This window comes from Coregonus lavaretus, assembly GCF_964263955.1.
Source record: "Coregonus lavaretus genome assembly, chromosome: 5".
Taxonomy (NCBI): domain Eukaryota; kingdom Metazoa; phylum Chordata; class Actinopteri; order Salmoniformes; family Salmonidae; genus Coregonus; species Coregonus lavaretus.
In genome coordinates, this window is record NC_139992.1 from 43,421,310 (window position 1) to 43,448,098 (window position 26,789).

General features: G+C 43.5%; 1 protein-coding gene across 2 annotated transcripts in view; it reads left to right on the top strand.

The window, feature by feature from the left end:
* Nucleotides 1–26,789, top strand: part of LOC311129152 (PRKC apoptosis WT1 regulator protein-like) — a 66,929-nt gene that overhangs the window by 29,261 nt on the left and 10,879 nt on the right. For both annotated transcript variants that reach the window (XM_084161452.1, XM_084161453.1), the window contains exon 3: nt 15,304–15,432. In XM_084161452.1, coding sequence (XP_084017578.1) covers nt 15,304–15,432 — 129 coding nt within the window. The remainder of the gene's footprint in view (nt 1–15,303; nt 15,433–26,789) is intronic.

A 26,789-nucleotide genomic window follows, 5' to 3' on the forward strand; every position in this document is an offset into this window, starting at 1 on the left:
CCCAGATGTCAAAGCACCTTGACTTGCTCTGAGCCACTCACACACTGATCAAAGCACAATGTGTCAAACGTTGTGCCCAGTCACCCTCCTGGGCTCCTTCCACCTGGCTCCTCCTCAGGTACTTTACATTGCTATGTAGTAATATAGTCCCACCATGTTGCCCTTATGTACGTTAGCTAATGCTAATTCGCCATTGAGCGCTAGTCTCCATTGTGTTGAGTAGTTTAGTGCATTGCCTTCTGAAGCTGCAGGTGTGAAGGATCCTGTTCTCAGCTCTGCGTGAGCAGTGGAGAGGGCGTTGGCTTAACATGTTCTGACTGGGTTGTGTATTGGAAGGGTAGGACTGGGAGAGACTGCTCTGGGGGACATGAGAGAGAGGGAGAACGATTGTAGTGTGTGGAAGAGAAGTGTTATTGAAGCCATGTGCTGTTAACCTGGTGCTTATGGGAATCTTCTACAAAGGGCAAATAGTTTAAATGGATCAAATAACTTCTGATATCAGAGAGGTGATGGAATTTAATTATGCTCTCTCTTCTACGCTTCACAGAGGATTTGAGGTTCTTAGACTTCGGTTTCAATTTCAAATTGCTTATCGGCCCTGAACCAACAGCCACATTTTTAGCTCAACATCAAAGCACACATTTTAATACCAGGTTAATTTAATTTAAGCTAAGCAGTGGCAATCGAAGTGCTAGATGATAAAATAGCCTTTGTTTGATATTGTGATTATCAGCTGATGACTAATAATATGCAGACGCTTTTATCCAAAGCGACTTACAGTCATGTGTGCATACATTTTTACGTATGGGTGGTCCCGGGGATCGAACCCACTACCCTGGCGTTACAAGCGCCATGCTCTACCAATTGAGCTACAGAGGACCACTAAAACAAGTTGATTTGAACCTGTATTCTGTAATTCATGCTGATGATTCTCACTCTCATTACCTCACACAGTGTGGCCACTGCTCCGTTCTCACTCAAAGCCTTAGAGGTGGCAGTGCGTCCCTCAGCCAGACTTGGTTTAACACGGTGGGCTGCCAGAGCTGCTTTGGTAGCGGGGGTGGTGGTGGTAGGCCAGCCAGCTCGTCCCGGAAAGGAGGGTAAACTGGCATTAGAGCGCTGGTTTATACTTTATAGCTCGGTAGTGCTGTGAAGTGCTTTATCAGCCTCTGGCATTGATTGGGGATTTGGCACGGCGGCCATGTTTTTTTAATGTCCAGTGTAGCAAATCCCCCTGTCTGTCTCCCTGTGCAGTGGACATCATCGTGTCCTTGAACAGATGCCAATGAATCTCTACCCTATTGCGTGACTCTCCTCTCTTCCCATAGTGCTTGTGGTTTTGCAGTGCATGCTGGGACTAAGTGTGCTAAGCTTCATTGGACAACTGGGGTATTTCAGTATTATTCCAATCAAAATGTAGCTATGGTCTGTGGATTCTATTTAACCACTGTTTTTATGGGCTGAACTGAAGATGAGGGAGCTCTACAGAGGTACAGTAGTACTGAGGAAACCAGATGGCTGTTTATATCTCCCCAGTGAACTATACCCTTTAGGGGTCTGGCAGGAATGGTCTGGATAGTCGCCCTCCAGGGAAAATAGTTCCTCTACGAAAGATAAGGACCATTAGACACAATAATGCGGAGGATAATCAAAACCTAATCAGTATGAAGCACAAACTGGTATGGAGCACTGTGTTAAACCTACACGCTGTGATTATTACAGCATTCTGTTATTCCCAATTGAGATTATGTAAGAGAATCACACAGCCAAACCACAGGCAGAGGCTTCTCCCTCCAGCTCCCATCCACCTACATGTGATTCCACCCACAGTAGGCTACGTGGAAGAGAGAGCCTCTAGTGTTGCTATAGCACAATGTTCAGTCCAAAGTCCCCAACCTAGCAACAAATAGTGTGTTGACTATAGAAAGAGTTCACAGACAGAAGCCTCATCTGCTGTGATCCAGCCTCAGGAGAATTACATTACCCAGCTTATCCTGATTCAGGGAGGATGAAATACCCAAAGAGTAAATAAATAAATACAATTCCTTCATATCTGAAGTTATTGTGCTTGAATGTCACTCTTGGCAAAAAAAGACAGTGAATGTTTGTCCCTGGCCTGGAGGCGCATATAGAGTGAGAGAAGAGGAAGTCCAGAATGCCTGAGAAATCTCACTCACACTCTTATTTTCTTTATTTTTCCATTGTAACACAAGATGATAAGAATAAACCTGGCCCTGAAATAAGTGGGATGTCTGTGGGTGTTTTGTGTGGGGTCTATCTCTCTCATAGCACTCTGGGCAATTTCCTTGCTTATAGAACACTGTTCTGTTCTGTTCAGGTCAGGTTTTGGCTGTCATTCTCATCAATCCCATACTTCATAGTCCTCCAAAATGAGAAGTCAACACCATTTTATTACATGGTTGGTTTGGATCTCCTGTCCTGTGGTTCTAACCAATAACAGGCCTAGAACACCAATACGTCTTCAGCTCCTGTCACCCAGTTGTCACCACAGCATCAACTATAGCCCAGCGTTCTCGCACGGCGGTCGACGCCGAAGATATTTGTTCGCTTTGGCCAGTGGCCCCACAAATGAAATCGCTCAAACAGACTATTTTCATGTTTGGCAGCTGTTAGAAATCTGGTTTATTTGCTTAAGAGTCTGCTACTCATCCCTCCCTATGGCTCGGAGTGCAGAGAGCTCAAAGCAAAACCCTCGGAAACCTGATGAGCTTCCCACTGGCCGCCACTGCTCCGAGGATCCGCACTCAGTTCATTTACATTCCTCTGATATTGGAACTCGCTGTGGGGACTCACTTCAGAGACTCATTACATTTCCCCCAGAACACAAGTCATCTACAGACACACAGACTGGGTCCCAGTTTGGGATTCATTAAAGTCCAGATTTTATCTTCTGTGTGTTATACAATGGGCTTGCAAAGTTAATGCCGTTATTACAGTATATAAGTCACAAAGGACTCTTTGTTATATGAGATTAAGCATTATACATCTCTGATATACCCCAAAGCAATACTACTTTATGATCATCCCATTAACAACTGTTATACCTTAGTTTTAATGCAAAGAGAGTATTTTTGCCTTGTACATTGGCCCTGAGAGACTAGGCTCTGGGCCTTCTGCCGTCATTGGAATCAGAATGGGAATGTGGTGGCTGTCCTCAGCGCTTGTCCACACGTCACTCTTCACCCACTGCGCTGCCTAGTGATTATGACCTGGCTTGGACACTGTGATTCTTGGACTTTGAGATATGTGTGGGTTATTTGATACACAAGAAACATATGTGCAAGTGTACACAGTGCATGCTCTCGGTTTTGCATTGTTAAATGGTACCAAATTGGTGCGGAATGTGTTGACATTGTTAGGTTGTGCTGCCGCAAGACCTGTGAGGAACCCGGGAGCCTGTGTTGCTGTGTGATTTCTCCAGCCTTTTAATGGGAGCTCCACTCAGCTCCTTAGTTCCTCATGAGTTCATGCCCAGGAATTCAGGGAGCTTCTCTGTCTTGCTGAATAATAAACTCTTCAGCTGAGCTTTCTTTTTGTAGTAAATGTCTCTGTTTTTTTTAGCCTCCTATTCCCAGCTTCCCTTTTATTTCCTCCAAGGGTTCTTGAGAAGGAGACCGAAAGGAGGAACGAGGCTTGGGCTTCGAGGGACTTGGCTGGGGGAATAAGAGGTGGGAGGGAAGTCTTCAGTGTTCTCCTGTTTAAGTTTTTCTCCCAAAGAGCTGTCAATCATAGATACTGTAGTCCCCCGGAGTTCCCACAGCCGTGCGGTAGGTAGTTAGGTTAATGTAGGTGTTCAGTCAGCCCTATGTGTGTGTTTGGAGGGGCTGTTCTTGTGAGCTTAATGCTGGGCTTAACCTCAATTGGGAATTCTTCATGTGGGGCTACCCATGCAGGGACCAGGGTCATGGTATTTTTTTATTTGGGCCATTTGGCTTTTATACACATTCCTTTTCAAATGCTTTACTTGGGAGAAGTGTATTAACATAGTTCTCTAAATAGAAAGGACTAATAAAAACTATAATGGTAATTGTGTCAACTGCAAAAGTGTTAGTCAAAGCCAAGAGGAGGATGTCCATCAATTTGATGCCAAACCTCAACTTTGCTCCAAGCTCCTCAGTTTATAAATTGCCATAGAAACATGCGTCGTTAAATCCATCCAAACGTCCCCCCAAGGAAATTCCATATTTTGTGAGTGATTGCCTTTATGTAAACTGTGTACCATGCATCTGCATGAATGAGGATTTCTGTGAATAAATGGTGGTTGATGGAACATGAATTGGTGCAGATGGATTGATATTTTGCCAGAGTAGAAACCATTCATGGATCCGAGGGTGGCTGGCAGATGGTACCAATTATATAGAATTTTCCCCTCCATGCACTGAGCAGCTTATAGCACTGTCTCTCCTCATGTGACTGACATAGATGATCCACTGTACAAATCGGAGATGACACGGTATACTCTGTGTGTGGCATTTCATTTTAGAACGTAGCCTAATTAAAATTTCTCTCCATCTTTTGATTCCTTCAATAAAATGTGGGATGATACAAAAGCTAAGAAGAACATGAATGGCAAAGCTAATAAGAGAAGAGGAGGACAGTTTGTTTCACAAGGCTCGGTAATCCCATTACTAAATGTGATTCTTGGAGTCAGTCTTAGTGTGCTCTTTGTTCTCTCGTTGTGAGAACAAGGAGCTCCATCTGAAATAATTGAATTGTGACCTACTCTGGATCCGTGCACTGCACTGGTCGCCAGAGGTATTTGTTTTGTTGCTATAAGACATTATCGCCTTAATTAGCTTGTTGTTGTTGTGCCGAAATTGCTTTTAAACAGGCCAGTCCCCTTAAGGAGATGGAGGGAAAATATCCTGAGGAGGAAGTAAAGTCTTCAGTGCCATACTTTTCTAATGGCCCAAACTAAAAAAAGAGTCCACAGCAATACCCCACCATTCTAGCATTCCAGAGAGCGAAACCACATTGGAGGCAGTATGTGTGTGGTATTTGATTGAATGATGAATAGCCCTTCAAACTGAACCTCCAATGTGAAGTGAAGGATGATGCGGGTAATAGAAAGGGACAACATGTTCTCCCACTACTCAAGGTCCTCAGTTCCCCCTCAATAACAGTGTGGTTTGTGCTATCACACTGCTTTGAAATTGCCCTGGGTGTCAGACCAGACTAGACTATTTCTGCGTTCAGCAACGCCACATCATTACAAGACCAAAACAAGTTAGCTAAAGCAGAAAATGTAATGGACAAAGAGTATGAGAGAGATAGAAACTATGCAGTTAAGATCAGATTGTTCTGATTGATACCGTAATTTTCGGACTATAAGCTGCGCCTTTTTTCCCATTTTTCGACCCTGCGGCTTATATAACGGTGCGGCTAATCTATGGATTTTTACAGCTAACGGCCACTAGAAGACCTCCTAAATCTATGGATTTACAGGTTACAGTCCACCAACTTTAACTCTATGGGCTCTATGACCGGTCCGCGCCCCCCACCTTTAAGCGGCGGGCTCCAGCAGGAAAAGCTGGAGGCCGGAAAAGAGTGAGACAGGTAGCGCGCAAAAGTAAAAGTGGAACCGAGAGTGGTACGAGAGACAGAACGAGAGCAAGACAGACAGACATTACGAGAGCGAGACAGTTTCTCTTTCCCGACAATCCCCTCTGTGCACGAACCCTTACATATGGTAATTAAACATTAAAACACCTGCGGCTTATAGTCCAGTGCGGCTTATATATGTACACATCATTCAATATCATTCAATTTAGCTGCTGCGGCTTATACTCCGGTGCGCCTTATAGAGCGGAAAATACGGTACATATGCTTCTGCACTCTGTCCAGCTCCATGCTGCGTACATGTGTTTGTGGTAAGTGTGTGTCAGTGTGTTTCTAGGTGACCCGTTGGAGGTGTGTGTTGTGTTGTTGGAGGTGTGTGTTGGTTGTGCATCAGTGGTAGACCTATGAAGGTGTATAGTAGAGGAAGGGGAGGATGGTTCAGTACTGCCATCAGGTGCCATCAGGCTACTACTGCTCTGCTCTCTCCTATTGGCCCATCAGTCACCATAGAGACACAACACACACTGGTCTGAGTCACCACTACTTATCTTTTCATCTCCTCTTTCATCTCCTTCTGTCACTCGATGAGCAGGCACCCTGATGCATTACAGAAGAGCTGCACAGCCATCTTATTCGTATCTCCCTCTTGAATGACAGATTGTCTTGACTAGACTTGTATTTGTTTAACCTAAATCTAAAGAACCTTGATTCCAATCAAAGGTTGTGACAGTTATTGAGACCTCTCTTGGAAATTGACTCTACAACCTTGCAGTCACAGAGGACTTGATCCAATCTCATGCATTGTGTTTGTCCCGGCTCTGTGTTTTACAGGGTCATAGTTGTGATGGTATGCACTGGTTTTACACATCCTTTGTCATGTTCTAGACAGAATATATTATTCTACCCCGTGAAAGGACAAAGGAATCTGGTATTGTACCACTGCCCTTTAGGTTGTTTGGATTCATCCTGGGCATGAGAAGTGATGATATCTTCCAGTCTGACAACGTGATAGACTGCTGCTACTGCTCTAGCTGGCTGCTGTGGACCCGGCTTTACTGCAGCCCAGCGTCTCTTTGGCTCTTTTGATAGCTCTATGAAACCTGAATAGTCCCAGAGTTGAGAGACTATATGAGAGCGAAGAAGCTGCCGCCAAGAAACCGGGCCATTGCGGCCAAAAACCGTGAGGGCTCACACAAAAGGAGCGAGGGACTGAATGGCGCTTGGCTCTGACTGTCGTTGGCTAGTTTTTTTTAGATAAACCCAATCAAAGGGACGAAAAACTGATGTCTTTCTCTTCTTTAAGCGTCCCGAGGGGTCTTATTGGCTCACACCAGCCAAGACATCTCTTCATCTCTCTATTGCCTCCTTTTGTTGGAGAGAACCACTACTGACACAATAACCCAGTGTTAAGTGCTGCTGTTGCTGATTCCCCTGCCGCTCGGATGAGCGCTCTCCTCTCGGCGCCAGGTTACTAGGTAGACTTAGATCCAAGTTTTCAAAAGGCTGACAGAATATTATGGGGTGTCAGCTACTATGTAATGCCCCATTTTGTACTGGTATTCTTAAAGCAGGTCAGGCAGAGGTTGATGGGTTGTTCATGTCTACAGATACTAGACATTCCAAAGATGAGGGTGTGTGGAGAATGTGGGTCTGTCTGCCTCCTACAGGGCGTATGAGGCTGGAGGTCAGGTTGTAATGGGCTGACAGACACAGTAGGACTGGCTCAGGAGATAAGCAGCCCATTAAACCCTGGGTTAGCCTCATATATCTGTCCCATCTGTCCCTCCCACCACCGCGGTGACTCCCGCCCACCTCCCCTGACGCCCATACCTCCCTCTAAGCGTGTGTCAGCAGCCAACGGAACGGCCATGAATGAAGGGAGGGAGAGAGAAAGGGAGATCTTTGAGGCTGCCTGCTTTCCCTGTTGTCTCCTGGCTACCTGCACTGCTTCCCCCTGCATGCTTTTAATCCGCTCGTGTGGCTTCTGTAGGACTGTGTGCGTGTGGATGGTGCGGTGAATGGCAGAGAACAATGGCGGGAGCTCAGCGGCCCGGCGCTGGATGAGAAACAGCCTCATGCTCGGGGTTGTTCTATATGTTGGAACACTGTGACCCTGGGGGGGGGGGGTGTAAGGGGTCGAGGGGTTAGAACCGCACCGTGTGGAAAGCAGGGGGAAGTAAGTATTCTTGCCAGTGCTGAGGCCGAAAACAAGATTAGGGGGTTACGCATCGATCAGACAGACAGCGTCATTGCATCAATGCTGCGTAATACATTCTGCAGTCAAACTTTTTTCATGATGTTATCCAAAACATTTTCTGGATATGTGTGCAACAACAGTTCAACATTCACCTTTTGCTACTATTTCTGTTAAGTCTACGGATACAATTGGATTAATACGTTGGATTCATTCACCACACAGAACACATTACGCACTGCAACTGCCTCTGCAACGCAATGCTGCAAGGCAAACACAGCATTCCATTGGAAATGAATGTACTTCTGGTGTACCCAAACGCAATGATAATGTCGGTCTGATGAGGCGTTAGACAACACAGAACCAGCTTACCCGCTGCCTCCGTATACCACCACCACACACACCCTGTTATTACTGCTGGTTTACAGGGATAGGATTCATTATGATTGTCCTGGTTTCACTCTGGTTTGAGGTACAGTACAGGACCCGTAGCTTGTGGCTAGAAGAGCCAGATGTTAAATGTATCCCATCTACACTTGCCTGCAGACAGTTTCAAGGCCTTCACGCCAACTCGGGAGACAAGATGGTATTGTTGTCATTGTCATGTTGTCATGCCAACAGGAAGAGTATCAACAGTGTCAAACTAGAAGAGTTGGACGTAACTTTTGGTATCATTTGAAAACCACACTGCCATCGAATAGGGGTGGCAGGTAGCCTAGCGGTTAAGAGCGTTGGGCCAGTAACTGAAAGGTCTCTGGTTCGAATCCTCAAGCTGGCAAGGTGGAAACATCTGCCGTTCTGCCCTTGAGCAAGACAGTTAACCCCCAACAACTGCTCCCTGGACGCCGATGACATGGACGTCGATTAAGGCAGCCCCCCGCACCTCTCTAATTCAGAGGGGTTGGGTTAAATGCAGAAGACACATTTCGGTTGAATGCATTCAGTTGGCGTGAAGGCCTTGAAACTGTCTGCAGGCAACTGTAGATGGGATACATTTAACATCTGGCAAATGACTAGGTATCCCATTTCCCTTTCCCTATACCTGTGGACAGGCACGTCTGAACCTTGAGTCATGTAGAGGTTTCCTGTCATCATGATAGTATACCTTGACAAACCAGCTGCTCTAGGGTAGCCAGAGCAGTGGACTGGACCGAGTGTGTTTGCAGTTGAGTGTGTTTGCAGTTGAATGTGAGTGTGGCGCTCCTCCCTGGTCAAACACTAGAGAAAACAAACAATAGACTTGTTAATGGGGCCTTAACTACAAGCTGCATACCCTTCCATCAGACCCAGGCTAGCAGTGTTTATGCAGGGAGCTAGAGTCAACACACAGAGATAAAGACCCCTTGGCCAACTGGTTAGTTTGGTCTGCACAGTATACAGTCCTGCTGGGATGCTTCTATTTGAGGATTTGATAGGTTTAGAAGACTAGACAGATGTACTGAACACTGCTCTCATTGGACGTTGATGAGCCCAAATGTGCTGAATGGACTCCAACAGAGAACTATTGTGCTGAAGTCTATTGTCTTGAATATTCATGTTTTATTTCATGAATGGATGCCATGTCCTGGTATGAAAGATGAACATTATGGTCAAAAATCCTAACAGCTGGAACGGGCATGTGCCTTCACGTCAAGCTGTCTTTTTACACAGTGTAAAATCACTTTGTTCTGGAAGGGATGACAACAGGGGGAGAGTGGATCTGTTGGCCATCACCGTTACAAGGTGAGTCTGTAATCTTTTCAAATGCTTGGCCGTCTAAAGACAAGACAGCACTGGCTCTCTGTCTTTTCTCCAAGATGGTCTAATGTGTACAGTAGCCTATTTCCTCTTGCATAAATTCAACCAAACATCCAGCTACTAATTATTCATTAGGAATTAAGAGGCAAAACCATGTAATTAAGCAATTCTCCATATGACTGGAAAATTGCTACGGTGTAACATATGATCAGCGAATGTCATGCGTTCATAATATTACACACTATTTCCCAGAGCTTGTCGTGTGGCGTCATCTTCTTACCAAGGTTGTTTTCTCCGTTTGTCATTAAATATTGCTCACCTGAACCCATCATCTTTTCTGTCTGTCTGTCTGTGTCGCTGTCTGTCTGTGTCTCTGTCTGTCTGTGTCTCTGTCTGTCTGTGTCTCTGTCTGTCTGTGTCTCTGTCTGTCTGTGTCTCTGTCTGTCGCTGTCTGTTGCTGTCTGTGTGTCTGTCTGTCTATGTCTGTCGCTGTCTGTGTGTCTCTGTCTGTCTGTGTCTCTGTCTGTCTGTTTCTCTGTCTGTGTCTCTGTCTGTCTGTCTGTGTGTGTGTGTGTGTGTGTGTGTGTGTGTGTGTGTGTGTCTGTCTCATTTAAGGCTGGAAAAAAGACACGAGGCAGAGGAGAACTCTCCTAGTAGCGAGAGGCCTATGAAAATCAATGATAATTTTGCACAAGGAATGCGTAATCCAATACATGTAATTAATGCAATTAAGTACTGTATGTTGTCACATGTTGGTATGCATTACAAAGCCTTTGATATTTTCATTGCAGTTGAGCAACTCACTAAACTATCAATCATTGTTTTTATGTCTGGTCTGTCGGCTTGCGTATAAAACCGGGGAGAGGTCACCACCACACATCCTCTGAGGTCCCGCTGAGGTCAGAAGCACTGCTTTAGGCAGGATGAGCCCTGTCAGGAGACTGACTGGTGGTCCTTTGTAGCTCAGTTGGTAGAGCATAGCGCTTGTAACGCTAGGGTCGTGGGTTCGATTCCCGGGACCACCCATATGTTAAATGTAGGCACGCATGACTGTAAGTCGCTTTGGATGAAAGCGTCTGCCAAATGGCATATGTATATTATATACAGTTATATTAGAGGTTTAAACAGTATAGTAGATTGTTATCCATTAACTGCACATGGCAGATATTGATCAATGTCATTGATTCTCTTTCTCACAGTTGATACAAAATCCTAATGCTCTCCAAAAACAAGACGACCCCATTCTGTGATACAACATTTAGAAATGGGGTTAGAACAGAGAGCTGGGTGGTATTGCAGTGTAAGCTACCATTTTAGGAGTTTAGCCGCTGAGACTGTTTGAATACCTTCTCTGCCCTCTCTCCCCCAAAGCCTCATAACATGCCCAGCAGTTCAATTCCTGGCTCTTCGTCCAAAGCACAGAGGTTATTGAGCATAGAATGAGGCTTGCAAAGCAAGAGCACAGTGAGAAACGCATTGTGGTGTTGTTGCATGGTCTATTCCCACAGATGGATTCAAGCTGGGCCCAGAGGCCAGACAGTAGACCTCTGCTTGGCCTCCTGGCTGCCCAGGTCTGACTACAACAGAGAGGGATGCTGATACTAGCACACTGTCTCATGTTTGATGACCATGGAGGAAATATAGTGTGTTTCCTAGCAGTTGTAGCCTATGTTTTGTAATGGCAGGCTTTTACTGTCACCTCACGTGGAGATTACGTCCCTGGGATGTCTGGTGGAGTTTTAAACGTGCTTGTTAAAACGTTATTGCTGAAAGGTTTGTGATAAAAAGGGGGACATTTTGATTTCTGGTTTAGACCCAGTTTAATGTTCCTTTCCCATTCCATGGTTGTCAGAGCATTTTATCAGGCTTGTGCTTGATAAACATTGATTAAAAGAATACATAAAGAAGTTGAGCTCATAGCCAAGACAAGCTACACTTTATGAGAATGTCTTGTACACAGTTTGACTTGAAGGCCCAAACCAACTCCTGCAAGGAGAAACAAGTTTATTTGGAATTTCAACTCAGAATTTAAATGAAAAAACGACGTATTCTGGGAACAAAACCAGTCTGGGATTAACAGGGCCGATAAATCCCGCTCTCTGGGTTAGGGGAGAGAGAGTTGGAACTGACTTAGAGGCTCAGGGATGGTTTATGGTTGGACCCATAGCTGACCAGCACCTCCATCTGTCTGACTGAGAGCCCACTGAGCAGTGTGCAGCCTCTTCATCTCTCCCTCTCTCTCTCTCTCTGTGTGTGTGTGTGTGTGCGTCATGCCAGCTTGCCTGAATCCGGGCACTGAACACCACTCCCTTGGACTCTTGCTGCACTTGGATCTTCACATTGTTCCCTTTACTCAGTGAATCAACCATAGTTTGATTCAGCATTCACCTAATCTGCCTCCATGATATTATTATTTCACTTAGGACCATAACAAGTTGTTACGATAACCAGACAGTCATATTTTACATAAACTCTTATGACCTTGCCAGATGATATGGGTCAAGCCTCATAGCTGGCATACCTCTACTTTAACCCACATTGGCAACAAGTGTTACATTTATCCCCCTGACTCTCATCGTGGATGTTTTTCTCCCTTTGATCTCTGACAGACCTGAGTTCCTCCAGTCCCTCCAGAGAGCTCTGTGTTGTGTTTGTGAGCCAGGTCGTAGCTGAGCTGAGGCTGAACGAACAACGCTGATGATTAACGGACAGTGGGCAGTGGGTGAATCACTTCAGTGCCGTTGCTCCTCTCCTCTCCTCACTGCTCCTCTCCGCTCCATATCTAATACATCATCCAAATGAACTCAGTCAATGTCAGGGCATGCGGCAGGTAATTAATGCCCACAAGTCATTAAGCCCGGTCGCACAATACCACCGTAGCAGCAGCCTCCAGTGGGAAGAAGAGACCAGCGGACGGAGGTGCCCTTTGCTTGTTTATTAATAAATTTGAGGAGTAAATGGACAGAGCGCTGGCACGTTAACAAGTCGGCGCAGGCGGTCAGCTTAGATTTTTTAGCCGGGACCTCTGAGGAGAGGGAGAGAGGATATATGAGTGTTATAAGTGTTTATGGTATAGGACCACATTTGCTCTTCCTGTATGAGCTGTCTGCAGCTATAGTTCTGTCAAGGAGCAGCTGTTGGAAATTGTGCTTGAGTATTTTTTTCATCTTATAGCAAGGTGAGGATGCTGTACACTGTTCAGATTCTTCATCTCCAGTACATAAGCAGTGTTATTTGAGACACGGAAATGTCCATTCAGGGAGGTATAGACACCAAAAGTCAGACATGTTGCAAATTCCTCCTGCCATGGATACAGCATTAGAATGATAGATTGCGATCACTTTCCCCCAAAAGGACCACATTTCCACCCAGCACACACATTCCTAATAGACTGCCACAGTTGGGTCCAGATGTAGCTTCTTAAATTAATGTTTCTTCCCATGATGGACACCGGTGTTATGGCCTTTGGAGACCTCAATACCATGTTGAGTAAACGCTCTTCAGAGGCCTCGCGCTTTACGCCTGCCGAGGTCCCACACATTATAAACAGGAAGAGGAAGGAATGTTGGGACTCGGCTGCTTCTATTCAGAACTCACTCCTCCACTTCCCCTCTCCCCTCTGGTGTGTGTCATCACCACTTTATCGGAGCCCCTTGACGGGAGGAAATGTACTCAGAGTTTCCCAGGGCAACCACTAGTGCCCAATTCCTGCTTTCAATAGGTGATACTTGTCCCTGGTTGAGCTATGTGTTTAATGGATACGTGTTGGTGTGTGTATGCTAAGTGTTTATCTGTATTTTACAGTTGTCTGTTGGATATGCTGTGTGGTTGCACCATGATACTGTATACCTATTCTTTATAGTTAGTCATATACAGTATACTATTATTTTTATGTCTGCCTCCAGTATGAAGGAAGTTAGAGGTAGTTTCGTGAGCCAATGCAAGCTAGCATTAGTGCAATGACTGGAAGTCTATGATATCTACTAGCATGCTAGGGACAGTATCCTATAATCCTTCACTGTTGGACTTGGTAATGTGAAAGGGAATGCTGGACCAAGGTTATATATCCATGGTTCTGTTGACATAAACCTATTTGACCCTGTGGACTCAGACGTGGCCACCATGACTGATCGAGAACAGAGACAAAATATGGCTTAACCCAGTCTCCTCTCACCGTCTGGGTCGGGAAAAACACAGATTCTTTCTGCTGACATCCGAAACAAAAACATCCCTTAAAAAGATGATCCCAGATCTCCCATTTGTTTTATCTGGAATAAGACAAATGCATGGCAATGATTTTTAAGTAATAGTGGGTAAAACAGCCAGCACCGTGATCCAAAATAAACGTTCAAAACCCAATTCCAGATGTAAAGTCCCTCTGTTCAGGCAACTGTGCATAGCAACGTTTTTAGTCAGTAAACACTGTGTTGATATAGACTGACTTCTGTTAGACTGTGTAATATCCCTCATTATTCCATATCTGGCTGTTCTATGTTTCTGACCCCTGCTTCTCTGTAGTCTAAAGCTGTGTATTGCTGTAGGCAGTTGGGAGGGAGCAGGGGAACGTTTTGGCGAATCAAACAGCACAGAGAATCCCTGTGCCCTTTGCAGGGGTCAGACGGCTAAAGGCAGGCAGTGTGTGTTTACTGGGCTAGTCTGCACGGACACAGGCAGCATGCTCCTAAAAGTTGTGTGTGTGCGCGCGATATGTCATAGGCCAGACGAGAACAACTAGCGTTAACCTCGGCCTGAGTTAGAGCAGAGGAGAAAAGAGTTGGCATTTCCCCAGGCGTGCTGATAAACGTTTTGGCAGGAAGGTCTTTGCAAATCACAACATTCCTTTTTAGCCTTTTAAGGCTATTTTTACCATTCAAGGGCCTGTTCGTCCGGTAAGCACCTTTTTTGTTTGTGAAAACAGGAAAGACTGGTTTGTATTCTGTACGTGTGGGAGGTTGGCTCCTGTTTCTGTCAATATTGATGATACAACCGTCAAGTTCAAAGTCAAACTGTATTTTCTCAATGTATCTTCATTTATTTTGTTGCACTCCTTATCTTAATCGCATATTTCATGAATTAGTTGCCTAAATAGAAAGTCAAGATGATATATTATAAACAATTTAAGATGAAGCTGAGAGCAGAGATGCCTCAGTAAAGTTGGAAGACTTCCCAGAAAGATGTGCACAATTTCTCGCTGTGTCGTGACTGACCCATACGTCACAGAGTGTTGTTGACTCCCAGTGTTTTCGGGGACATTCCACTGGTCAAAAAGCCCTCTCTGACTACACGTCCACAGCAGCAATGTAAGGACCCCTTGCCGGCTGTCTTCCTGTTGCCTGCGTGTCCCAGTGAATGTGGCCTAGGTTGCGTCAGAGCTGTCCAGGGGCTGTGAAATAAATAATGTCTTAAGAGGATTAAGGGGACCGGGGCCACATCTCGCCGGAGGTTACCACGGTTACAGTGAGAAAGACCCCGGCTGTCACCGCGCGTCAACGTCAGTGGTGGTGTCTCACTCCCCGTGCCCCTCTCTCTCTCTCTCTCTCTCTCTCTCTCTCTCTCTCTCTCTCTCTCTCTCTCTCTCTCTCTCTCTCTCTCTCTCTCTCTCTCTCTCTCTCTCTCTCTTACAATAGATTTACATCCTGTTGATATGTTACTTAGTGTATTGGATAGTTTATTTTGATTTGCACCTAAAGACCATTCAAGACGTTGACCTCTCTATTCACACCTGAATTATTCAATAAAGGTGTGTTCAACTCATCTCTCTCTCTCCCCCTCTCTCTCTCTCTGTATTGCAGAGCCTGGATGAGTTGGATGACGACGGAGGGGAGAAGGAGACGGAGGAGGAGCAACAGCTGACGCAGCTCAACACGGAACAGAACGAAGCCATGACCTCTGACCCAGGGGCCACCACTCACTTACTACAGGTGTGGACCAGGTCACATGTCACCCAACCTCACTGACCTTTACCCCTTAGTGTAATACCTAGGGCCTGGAGTTTAGCCTGACCATGTAACCAGAGCAGGATAAACTCTGGGCTCAAGTCATATCAATCAATAAGGAATTTGGCTCCCCAAGTTATTGTACACAAAAAAGGGTTCTATCGCTTGCTTCATATATGAAACCCCTAAAGGTTCTATATAGAACCCTTTTATATGGTTCTTTGATCAGAACCCTAGAGGTTCTTCTTCACTGAACCGAAATGGTTCCATATACTGTAGAACACTGCATGGTGCCATTTATGAATTATGGCTACTACTATTAAATAATAATATTTTGAGCTAAGAATATACTTGAATAAACAATTAAATAATGGCAGAGTTTTTAGAATTTGCCATTTAAATGTCAACATAGTTGGAAATATGCGCTGGTGGCCAGGGAGGCATCTTTTTGTTTGAATGATGGCCCACGTCAACTCTGGCTGACTTCTTTACAATACAATACTTTGTCCATTAGTTAGTGAACAACAAAAAGGTGTCTTCTGCTCTGTTCTCAACCCCCCCCCAAACAGCAGACCTCACACATACAGTTGAGATGATCACAGGTTCAAGCTGCAGTGCAGTTCCCCTGGATGGAGAGCATGTTCTGGGGTTAAGGGGCTTGCTCAAGGGCTTAACGTTAGGGGAATGTTTTGAGGATGTGAACCCAGCTGCCCTCCAGTTGTCAGATCAATTCTTCAACAAAAACAATCCAGCGCCCGGCCCGGGATTAGAACCAGCCACCTTTCGGCCACAGGCCCAACTCCTTAGCCACTGGGCTAGCTGCTTGACTGGTTCCAGAGAAGAAGACAAAATGAGTTAATCTTCAGAAATAAGCATGAGTTAACCTGCCAAAATGCTATGCAGACATATAATTAGTATGATGTAGAAGAACAACTTACATGTAGTTGTCCGCAGCAGCCGAAAGAGAGAGCCTCTGATAGTTCTGGGTTACTGCCAGACTGAGCAAAACATAGATAGTGTGTTAAAAGTAATGTAATGATTAACTAGGCTATTGAATCACCAATACTTATTATACCTAATTTATTATAAATAATTTATACGTCTCATTCAGCAACAGTCTTCTAATGGTTTTAATGAAACATAGTCCCTTCAATTGACTGCACACTGAAATAAAAGAAAAAATTAGCTAATTGCCAATGTCAGACTGGGTCTGTAGCTCTATTTGGCATATCCCATAATTCAAGTTTATTTGAAAGAGATAGCTAGCTTGTGAAGTGGTGAATTAAAGTAGCCTAGCTTTTTCTGTTTGGCTTCATATATTTTAATTAAAGAATCAACTTTGCTTACCTTAATACATTAACAAATGTGCTTATTGGTAGGCTAGTTGCAAGTTGGTTCAACCACCGTCCTCGGGCTTTGTCATGCTGGAATGGATTGGCAGTTCGTTTTTGAATCGGAATGGCAGTTACATTTTGAGTTAACCAAAAGTTTCTAGAACTCCTTTTTTATGAGTGCATGCTTTTATTAAACACATAATTTCCACTTGCTTCTAGCTAGAATTTAGTTTGCAACAGCACAAGTTTGGGCCTGGCTGTTTGCCACTCAGACCATGGCAACAATGTTGCAGAATATGAATGAAATATTTCCCTTGCCATAGAGCGCTAACGTGTCGGACGTCAGCTCGCCATTTTTCTGAACAGGCGAAGTCATGCAGCAGCAGCATTAATATAGATATAAATGTCAATGGGAAAACAGCTAAAACAAATTAAGAGGGAATGTTAGCTGTCATTTCAGAGTTTGATGTGACTGGGTTAGCTTAATTTCTAAAATCCCCATTACACTCTGGGAAGGGATAGAACCCTCAAGGTTCTTTGTCTTCACTGGGTGTATATATATAGAACCTTTTTTAGTAAAGGGTTCTTTAATATAATCTGAAGAACCAAAAGGTTCTATATAGAACCCCAAATAACCTTTTTTTTCTAAGTGTATAGTACAAAACAGGATAGACCTCTAGATTCCCATGGTGATCTACAGCTGAGTCCAGCCCAACACACACACTCCCCTCCCCTGAGCAGAATGTGATGATGAGATGGATAGATAGATAGATACCACAGTGCCACCAAACAGAGGCACTGTTGGTCAGAGAGAAATCACTCCATAGGCTGCTTGAGAAGAAGGGCGCCGCAACCAATGCATTGCTCTATATCAGGGTTTCCCAAACTGCCCTAGCACTACACAACTGATTCAAATAATCAACTCATCATCAAGCTTGGATTATTTGAATCAGCTGCGGAGGGTTAGGGCAAAAAGCAAAACGTGCACTCCTTGGGGACCCGAGGACAGAGTTTGGGAAACGCTGCTCTATATAAACCAGGTCGTATGGCAAAATGATGCACTACAATACGCTACAAATACAAATGCATTCTCATTCTGTGTAACCATTCTCTGAGCGTGATGACATTAGCAGTACTAAAAACACATAGCTTGGACAGCTGTGTTTTTGAGATGGTCACAACACAGCACAACACAGCTCAGCTTAGCTCCAAGGTCCATAGGGCTAAGTGCTAACATTAATCAAAGGTTCATTTGGAGCCTGTGTTGCAGCAAGTCTCTCTAAAAACACACTTCAGAGCCGTATCTGGAACTAATCTGTAATGTATGACAGGCTATTGATATGGAGCATGCAATTTGCGAACAGAGGAGTCCCTGCCTATTCAGGCCCCTGCATTAATAGATATCATAGGAAGGCCAAGCCAATTTTATATATACACATGTAGCTACAGTATATGGTTTTGCAAACTATTGTGTTTTGATTGTGGTATTGTATGTGCAATTGATTTTAAAGCAAACCATTGTAGAGCATAACAGACGTGAATAAGACTGAGTCCATACTATCAGGCTTATTGTTATTGTTATGATTGTCTCTATAAGCAGTGATGTTGAAAATATCATGTTCTGTTACTTTTTCCTTGAGGAGATCATTACTGTGCAGTCAACAAGTGTGCAATTGAAGTGCTGTCAAACTCTCTGTGCAGAGACATGAAAGGACATCAATGAGAATATGTCCGTAACGAAGGCAACAGCAGAAGCACTCATCTGTGTAACTATGAGCCGGAATATAATACGATTTCGATTTCCTCCTTGTGTTTACAGATAGGGTTTCTGTCTGTACTATACAGTATGTCAGATGATATATTTGTGTAAAGCTGTCCAAATGTAGTTAGTAATTTAATGTATCAAGTCAGTAGGCCCGCAAACACTTAATTCACTAGAAATAAGAGTCAGCACCCACCCACTCATTTAACCTATGTGTCATGTGTAGCAAGTAAAGAGGTTTATACTCCATTGACGTACCATATAGTGAATCCAGAAGATTAAGATGTCATAACACATACTTGAACCACACTCCTTCCCACTGAGACATAACCAGATTACACTTCAGCCATTTGAAATGAGACATGGAGGTGCCCACTCCACCCACCTTACCACTGCAACATATTTCCCTTAAGTCAGAGCAGATGTGGGCACTGCCATGACTAACCACTGGGTATCTCCCACACTGCATCTCACCCACTGCTCTACCACTCCCTGTCTTTGGTCTAAGGATGTTTGACGGTCATATTTGGTTGTGTGTTGTGCCTTTTGTGACCGTAGTGACGAGCTAACAGAGGAAAACAGACAGGAGGGAAGGAAGGAGACATACAGAAAGAGAGAGTAAGTGGGGATAGAGAGAGAGGGATGGAGAGAACAATAGAGAATTTGGAAACGTGTATTTACAGGGAGCTGTCAAGCAGACATCTGTAAAGACGGAGCATTCCAAAAATGTGCCATTTCATTCTGACCCCATTTATCACACAGACAAGCGGTTGCCATGTTGGGCTGTGTAATATACAGCTACCTCGAGAGCAAACTGTCAGGCTTTTTAGCTTTTGCACTGGTATCAAGATGTCTGGACTGAGACGGTACTGGCAACTTCAAATACTAAGAAAACGTTGACGTTTCTGCAGAACAAAATGATCCCCTATCGTTTTGAGTCCAGACAGTGTTGCATCAATAATAAATGAACTTGATTAGTGAGCTTTCCGACTTTCATTTGATAATGAATGAAAGTAATCCTTCTACCCCCCCCCCCATAAACAATATAAATATATATATATTGGGTGGTTGTCCCACTAGCTATCATAAGTTGAATGCACCAATTTATAAGTCGCTCTGGATAAGAGCGTCTGCTAAATGACTTAAATGTAAAAAAAATGTAAAATAGTTGATTCGTATTTCTCTCTTTTCATCCTTTCTTGGGTCTGTCTATCTGAACTAAGTAAAACACACTATCCTCCCCTTCTTCCTCCTCTGTGGAGCGCTGTGTGTTCCTGCTCTATCACAACCCTTTCATGAAGATGTGACTAGGTAAAAGCAGTGTAGCACTGACCAGTAGAGCTGTGACAATACCTGTATTGCAATATTTTTTCCATGCCAAAAATGGAAACACGAAGCAGACAACTATTTGGTCCTTTAAAAACCCGCTGTTTGTAAAATATTGTGTGCTATAGTTTGGAAAATAAATACATGTGACTCTGGATGACAACATAAGGATGTTTGTTTCCAACATCAGGGCTGTTTTCCTAAAGACGTTAAATCCACTTCGTGTTTTGTTTCCTTGCCACGATACTAACGAGTATCGCAATACTGTGTATCCTCCCGGCCCTACTGACCAGCCCATCTCAGTGGGAGGGAGAACAAAGAGAGTCCTGTAATGGCAGCAGCACTATCTCCTCCACTGTCATCATTTCTCTCTGTTCCTACTCATCTATTTAATATCCCCATCTCCTGCTGTCAACCCATCCACCCACACACAATATCACCTTTTGATACACATGGGATCACACACACACCTGTACACAGCACATACACGAATAATCACACACACACACACATTGGTGTCTTTCTCTTCTTGCCTATGGTGGCGTTCCTCTGTGAGGTAGTGTAGTTTCAGTGTAATCAAGTGTAGTTTCAGTGATGCCCGTGTCACAGAGAGGCCCTCTCTCTCGCTCTCTGAGGCCCCAATGTGGTCCTGGTTATCAGGCCTTACCCCTCTGTGGTATGTGAGCTGTACAAGGAAAACACTTTCCCTAAACCTGGATCCTTGTCAGAGAAACAAAACCATAGGGAACATTCCACCGGATCATCTGCTTCTAATGTGGTGCTGGGTCCAAAGGGGGGAATGGTTTGGGTTCTGAGTTCTGAAACTGTGTGCGCTGTATACACTGAGTGTACTAAACATTAGGAACACCTTCCTAATATTGAGTTGCACCCCCACCTTTTTTCCCTCAGAACAGCCTCAATTCGTCAGGGCATAGACTCTACAAGGTGGCAAGCGTTCCACAGGGATGCTGGCCCATGTTGACTCCAATGCTTCCCATAGTTGTCTCAAGTTGGCTGGATGTCCTTTGGATGGTGGATAATTCTTGATGCACATGGGAAACTGTTGAGCGTGAAAAACCCAGCAGCGTTGCAGTTCTTGACACAATCCGGTGTGCCTGGCAGCTACTACCATACTCCCGTTCAGAGGCACTTAAATCTTTTGTCTTGCCCATTCACACTCTGAATGGCACACATACACAATCCATGTCTCAATTGTCTCAATGCTTAAAAATCTTTCTTTAACCTGTCTCCTCCCCTTCATCTACCCTGATTTGAAGTGGATTTAACAAGTGACATCAATAAGGGATCATAGCTTTCACCTGGATTAACCTGGTCAGTCTGTCATTGAAAGAGCAGGTGTTCTTCATGTTTTTTTATACTCAGTTTAACTATATACACGTAGCTACAGTATATGACTTTGCAAACAAATATGTTTTGATTGTGGTACTGTATGTTCAAATGATTTTAAAGTAAACCATTCTAGAGCATAACATACGTGAATAAGACACACACACACCCCGTTGTGGTATCCAACACCTTAACAACCCTCATTTTCATTTTTCATTTGCACCTGTCAGTCCAGCAAAGCTTGAGAATCTTTTCTGGAAGGCAGGCACTTTCTCCTCCCTGCCCAGTTTTCAAATGCATAAATTAAAGCTTCCCTGCTTAGATGTAATTTGCATTTACATTTTTAGTCATTTAGCAGACGCTCTGTAATGTTCTCTAAGCTTTTCAGAAGTTTGCTTGTATAGCCTGAGACAATATTGTCAGAGGGTATCACCTTTGTTGGACCAAAGATTACAAGTGTGTAAATCAGGTTAACCAGATGAATATGTATCCTTTACAAGACTGCTGCCAGCTAAAATAGGTCATTGGCTGTAGTCCTCTCATTTTGCCAGTTGAATTGTTAGGCCTCACCTTTTGAAATGTCAATCATGGACCCATAATATGACCGAGTGCCTCCAGAGTAACAGATAGGGATCTTAATCGGCTTTGCAAGGAGACATAGATGGAGAATTCAGGGCATCGGCAGCATGCTGGAATGCAAAAGTAGCCCTATTGTTTAATTTTTATTAGGCTTGTCTTCTGGGATTTCTGACATTTTTAATGGTCTGTCAAGCGCACAAAGGCTGTCAGATTGCAAACCCATAAATTCCTCTTTTTTTTTTTTTTTTATGTGCATGTGATTTATGAGTGGGAGAATATTGTCATGAATTATATATTTGGCCATGGATAGATGGGCAGACCGACACAGACTGACTGACACGAAAAGCCGCCAACTTGACCATGAAAGGTATTGCCTATAACAAAGCCTGTAGTCATTAATGCAGTAATATGTTTAAAGGTCCCGCCAACGCCTCAGTATAAAACATTGCCTTTCATCTTAATGGCTTTGGCACACAATAAATCATTATATTCTTGTCCGACATCAAACCTGTCAATTACAAAGTTTCACTGAATTCCTTTTAATGCATTTATTCTCACCATTTACATGTATGTAGTTCTGTCCTTGAGCTGGACTTGTCTATTGTCACAGAAATGCTTTAGTATTTAGCACACAGGAATCTGCCATTTCATATTTTTTTATTTACTTTAACAGGTAAATATTTAAAGGTCCTTATATTTACCTAAGAAATGATGGGTTAATATACATACGCGTCTAACTTAAACTACAAGTCGGCATCTAATGTGAACTTTTATTAGGCATGCCTTCCTTCTGGGATTTCTGAAATTTTAATGGCCTGTCAAGTGCACAAAGGCTGTCAGATCGCAAACATCCATAAATTCCTTTTTAAAAAAGGTGCATGTGATTTATGAGAGGGAGAACATTGCCATGACGCTATTCCTCTTTTCCTGGAGTGGCACAAAGCTATAGGCTACAATATCTTGTTGGACATTTATGTTGAGCATGTTTTGCTACTGTAGTGGGCAGTAATATTTGACGTGTGTGTATATACAGTATATATGATATCATAAATACCTCACATGCGACTCGTCATAAGACTAATTATTTAGCCTATTAAAATGTTTATCTGACTCCATAAAGATAATTAGCAATATGCAAGAACACTATAATTGAGCTACAGTAATAGGCAATCAAGAAATGTCTGAGAAAGTGTATTTGATTACTTTGGAAAGTGAATGGATTCACATACAAGGCATAAAGCTGAAGTTACAAGGCAATACTGACATTAACAAAGCATTATTCTAAGAATGATCAGAGAGTGAAAAATAGGAGCTGGAAATGTAACATCAATACAGCTCATTCATTCATAGTGTTGTTTCCGATGCTCTCTGCTCTTCTGAGGCCTGTCTGTTCTCTGTAATAGTGGCTCTTAGGACTGCAGCAGAGGCTGTTAAGCATGATAAATAGAGCCGCACAGCCCCATAATGCAGCGCTGTGAAGTATCCTTACTTAAATTGCATTAACCTTGTCTCAGCAACTCCCAGCCCGGGATGCAAGACAGCACACTGGGAAGCAACCGCCGCACGGTGGTCTGTTAATGTGAGGAATGCAAACCGGGAGAATATCTGAAAACGATACATTTTTTCAATGTCACACGCAGCAGCAGGGTCGTGTTTCTCATTCACACAACTCTCTACAGAACAGCCAGGCAGACCTCTGAGTCCTTGACTCCCTTGGTATTTATGGGAGTCGTGCAGAGCAGCACACAGCTCAGTGAAAGGGCAGACACTTACATTTTAAGCCTGTATGGTTGTGTAACCCTTGTTTTTTATACATGCAAGATTAAGACACTTTCAGGTATGCATGCATGTTGGGTTGTGAGCATGAAGACATTTCCGTTCTCTGCAATTTAATGGACAATAATATTTTTTTATGCTGTTTTATGTAGTCAAATATCTATTTGATCAATACATTGTGCACCACAACATGCGAGCGCTGCTGTAATCTACTATTCTCTTGATCGTGTGTTTATAAATCCCAGGGTTTATATGAAAACATTTTGTTATGTTCACTAACCTTTGGATCTGATTTGATCTTATCACTATGGAAATATACAGACAACTGCCAAAATAAAGGAAATACTTGAGTTGGGCTGGGTAGTAGCCTGGTTTTTAAGAGGTTGGGCCAGTAACCAAAAGGTTGCTGGTTCAAATCCCCAAGCTGACTAGGCGAAATCTGTTGATGTGCCCTTGAGCAAGGCACTTAACCCTAATTGCTCCTGTAAGTCGCTCTGGATAAGAGCGTCTGCTAAATAAAAAAGAGGGATACAAAGTATATTGAAAGCTGGTGCTTCCATACAGGTGTGGTTCCTGCATTAATTCATCCCATCATGCTTACGGTCATGTCTAAACATGCCCAGTTGCTTATTATTTTGTCTACCATGTCTAGAAGAAGAGATCTCAGTGACTTTTTAAAAGAGGGGTCTCAAAAGAGCATAGGGGGTTTAAAGGGTGTGTATGTGTGTCTGTCACCAGATCTCAACCCAATTGAACACTTATGGGAGATTCTGGAGCAGCGCCTGAGACAGTGTTTTCCACCACCATCAACAACGGCAAATTATGGATTTTCTCGTGGAAGAATGGTGTCGCATCCCTCCAATAGAGTTCCAGACACTTGTAGACTCAATGCCAAGGTGCATTGAAGCTGTTCTGGCAGCTCGTAGTGGCCCAACGCTCTATTAAGACACTTTAAGTTGGCATTTCCTTTATTTTGGCAGTTACCTGTATGTGGCTGGTGTACACACTATGCATTATTTAGTAGAAAAACAGTTGACAGTAAACCCCTGTGTCAGTGACTCAACATAAAACTGTCAGCAGTGTTTCCACCATAGAGGAGGATATAAGCATAATCGTCCCGAAGCCCAAAGACATGAATGAATAAAAAAATAAAATAATAATAATAATAATAATAAAAAAATAAAAAAAAAAATAAAAAAAAAAAAAATATATATATATATATACAGTGGGGGAAAAAAGTATTTAGTCAGCCACCAATTGTGCAAGTTCTCCCACTTAAAAAGATGAGAGAGGCCTGTAATTTTCATCATAGGTACACGTCAACTATGACAGACAAATTGAGATTTTTTTTCTCCAGAAAATCACATTGTAAGATTTTTTATGAATTTATTTGCAAATTATGGTGGGAAATAAGTATTTGGTCACCTACAAACAAGCAAGATTTCTGGCTCTCACAGACCTGTAACTTCTTCTTTAAGAGGCTCCTCTGTCCTCCACTCGTTACCTGTATTAATGGCACCTGTTTGAACTTGTTATCAGTATAAAAGACACCTGTCCACAACCTCAAACAGTCACACTCCAAACTCCACTATGGCCAAGACCAAAGAGCTGTCAAAGGACACCAGAAACAAAATTGTAGACCTGCACCAGGCTGTGAAGACTGAATCTGCAATAGGTAAGCAGCTTGGTTTGAAGAAATCAACTGTGGGAGCAATTATTAGGAAATGGAAGACATACAAGACCACTGATAATCTCCCTCGATCTGGGGCTCCACGCAAGATCTCACCCCGTGGGGTCAAAATGATCACAAGAACGGTGAGCAAAAATCCCAGAACCACACGGGGGGACCTAGTGAATGACCTGCAGAGAGCTGGGACCAAAGTAACAAAGCCTACCATCAGTAACACACTACGCCGCCAGGGACTCAAATCCTGCAGTGCCAGACGTGTCCCCCTGCTTAAGCCAGTACATGTCCAGGCCCGTCTGAAGTTTGCTAGAGTGCATTTGGATGTTCCAGAAGAGGATTGGGAGAATGTCATATGGTCAGATGAAACCAAAATATAACTTTTTGGTAAAAACTCAACTCGTCGTGTTTGGAGGACAAAGAATGCTGAGTTGCATCCAAAGAACACCATACCTACTGTGAAGCATGGGGGTGGAAACATCATGCTTTGGGGCTGTTTTTCTGCAAAGGGACCAGGACGACTGATCCGTGTAAAGGAAAGAATGAATGGGGCCATGTATCGTGAGATTTTGAGTGAAAACCTCCTTCCATCAGCAAGGGCATTGAAGATGAAACGTGGCTGGGTCTTTCAGCATGACAATGATCCCAAACACACCGCCCGGGCAACGAAGGAGTGGCTTCGTAAGAAGCATTTCAAGGTCCTGGAGTGGCCTAGCCAGTCTCCAGATCTCAACCCCATAGAAAATCTTTGGAGGGAGTTGAAAGTCTGTGTTGCCCAGCGACAGCCCCAAAACATCACTGCTCTAGAGGAGATCTGCATGGAGGAATGGGCCAAAATACCAGCAACAGTGTGTGAAAACCTTGTGAAGACTTACAGAAAATGTTTGACCTGTGTCATTGCCAACAAAGGGTATATAACAAAGTATTGAGAAACTTTTGTTATTGACCAAATACTTATTTTCCACCATAATTTGCAAATAAATTCATTAAAAATCCTACAATGTGATTTTCTGGATGTTTTTAAATCATTTTGTCTGTCATAGTTGACGTGTACCTATGATGAAAATTACAGGCCTCTCTCATCTTTTTAAGTGGGAGAACTTGCACAATTGGTGGCTGACTAAATACTTTTTTCCCCCACTGTATATATATAGAAAGCCAGAGCATCTTGGAACAACTGTACCAATTCATAAACCAAAGTACTATACACAATACACATACAGATTTGCATTTAGACAACCATTTGAAGTTCTCTATGGAAGTTCTGTACCGTACACAATTATTCAGATTTCTCTATAGCGAGAACTGCCTTCCTTATATCTTTGAAGTCCCAAAGCCTCTAATTAAGTGTGATTCCTTTTGAAGGTCTTCCAGAATTTATTAAGGGACCTCTCTGGTTCTGCTGTCAGGGAGACAGAGCTAGAGACTAAGGTCCACCACCGGCACCAACTAAACCCCACTCTCTGATCAAGTGGAGGAGAGGCAGAGACCCTCAATCACACCAGTGGAGTTGCACTGTTCAGGGCCATATGGG